Here is a 2,500-nt window from a genome sequence, read left to right on the forward strand (position 1 = left end):
AGAAGAAGTGGGATTTCTCTTCATTTTATTTTCTGTTTCAAGTAGCTCCAAGCGTCTTTGATTGGAATCATGTCGGGGCTCATAGCTGGGCATGGCAGAAAAGGGATATTGTTGTTTTCTAGGTATTCTGTTCTGATTATATCTATGGAGCAGGGTATTGTCCTGCATAAAGAAGTCAATTGCATTGCTGTTATAGAACAAAGGAACAACTTGCATCAATAAAACCTGCTCAGTATAGTCTGTCACTGATCTATACATAATTGAAGTGTTTAGTGTGGCCCAAAAATAGCTCTAATTAGATAATGACCATGCAATATCCTCAATTTCTGACATTTTGTACTTAACTGCAGTGATGATCTTCCATTGATTTTGTGGTGTCAAACATTTTCCTCTATGAAGTGCTTATTCGCAGTAGTACTGCGAATTGTGGTTCCACTATCCACTATTCGCAGTAGTAGAAGCTCTCTCCTGTCTTTGAAAATTAGTTTTTGTCCCCTCACTGAGCACATTATTTTCTGTTAAAAATGGCTTGAAGTTGAATGAGTGTGTTAGTTTGAGAAGGAAAGAAAAGGAGGGATGATTGAAACATTTTGTGTGACTGAGAATTGAGATTTTGAACGTTTCAACTTTTCTTCAAGTCTGAAACTTGACAAGATCGTATTTTGTTTTGTTTTTGTTACGCCAATCCAATCCATGAAAATATTCCCATCCTCACCTCTCCGACTTGATCATTTGTTCATATCTTGAAATCTGTCAGATTACTTTAATGAGAAAAGTTTGGTCCCCGTTTATTGTATTATTTGTAGTTATTTAAATATATTTTATAAAATTCCTGGAATCTCTCTCTCTCTCTCTCTCTCTCTCTCTCTCTCTCTCTCTCTCTCTCTCTCTCTCTCTCTCTCGCCGTTGCTCAGGACTCATATCTCAGTGCTCCTGTAAATAATAGAAGTTACCATCAATAAACTACTACTACTAAAACAGCCACCACCACATCATCATTACTACAACTACCACAGTAGCCTCCACATCGTCATCAAAACTATAGCAACTACCACCTTTACATCATCATTGCTAACACCACCACTACTACAACCACAACCATCACGTCATCGTCATTACTACCACTACCACAGCAACCTCATCGTTTTAAAAACTACAGATCTGCCACCACCTTTACATCATCATCCTCCACCTAATCATCATCACTACCACCACCACTACTACTAACAACCACAACTATCACATCATGATCATTACTACCAGTACCACAGCTACCACATCATTATCCAAACTACAGCAACTGCCACCACCATTACATCATCATCATTATCCTTATAGTCATCAAAATATTACTGCTACTACATCATCACCACCACCACATCAACACTATCATCACTACACAACAACAAACACATCGTCAACGAAACGCAAAATATTAGTGATAGTAATAATTTTTTTAAAAATGAATTTAAAAAATAATAATTAATTAATAATAATAATAATAATAATAATAATAATAATAATAATAATAATAATAATAATAATAATAATAATAATAATAATAATAATAATAATATTAATAATAATAATAATAATTATATAGTTTATTTATATTTTGCGTCCAATAAAGCTGTAGGCTCATAGGCTACTACTGTAAATACAGAATGAACCCGCATTTGCAGTGCTACTGCAAATACCTAACTGAAATGTTTTATTAAAGATTTATGTGTCTTATTTATAAACTGCACATAACCACTAGGTTGCAGAATCAGAGAAACAAGTTTCTGGTCTTTTGTCCAAAAGTTTATTATAATCTCTTGATACAATGGATGGTATTGTAAGCCTTTAAAATTGTGAAGTGGAAAGGACAATTCATTTCATATTTACAAAATGTAAGGATGTTTTTGATGACAGAATAGATGTGGACAAGAAGTATACTGAATACCTTTGTTATTTTTGCATTTGACTTGGGTTTGACAGGTGGGTTGAACATTTTCCTCCTTTTTAACAAATTCCCATGATCATCACTGTTATTGTCAGCATAACATTTATTCTGATGGCTGTTGCACTGAATTGTATTCAGGAAGTCAAATGATTGATGTTGCAAACGTAACTGGAAAATCTTAATCAGAAAGTAATGGGCGACACTGTACTTTTTTCAATCAGAGGAAGATTCAAACTTAATAGTCAGGACAAGAGGAAGAATGGAACATGACATATATGAACTCAGTTTTAAAATGGAAGGCAAATAAATAATATAGGGTATGTCCTTTTTTTTTTTTTTTAAAAGGATCACATGGCTTACAATATTTGAATTATTTTATCCACATTTATGCACACTAATCTTAGTCGCTATTGGTAAGTACATTAAGCTGTTTTCATAAATTGTTTTTTCTTTTTATCATTCAGGGTTTTGAAGGTTTTGAAGAGCTGCGGAAATTTGTAAAACAAGGAAATGAGTCCTCGAAGGAAATAGTTGCCCTCTTGCAAGAAAGGTTTG

At 33.7% G+C, this 2,500-nt stretch overlaps 1 protein-coding gene across 1 annotated transcript in view; it reads left to right on the top strand.

Annotated features, from left to right (window-relative positions):
- Positions 1-2,500, top strand: part of LOC144966380 (nostrin-like) — a 24,359-nt gene that overhangs the window by 2,690 nt on the left and 19,169 nt on the right. The window contains exon 2 of the mRNA XM_078902769.1: positions 2,410-2,495. Within this exon, the coding sequence (XP_078758895.1) occupies positions 2,410-2,495 (86 nt within the window). The remainder of the gene's footprint in view (positions 1-2,409; positions 2,496-2,500) is intronic.

This window comes from Berghia stephanieae, chromosome 2 (assembly GCF_034508935.2).
Source record: "Berghia stephanieae isolate SIO BIC M18660-M18661 chromosome 2, UCSD_Bste_1.3, whole genome shotgun sequence".
NCBI lineage: Eukaryota > Metazoa > Mollusca > Gastropoda > Nudibranchia > Aeolidiidae > Berghia > Berghia stephanieae.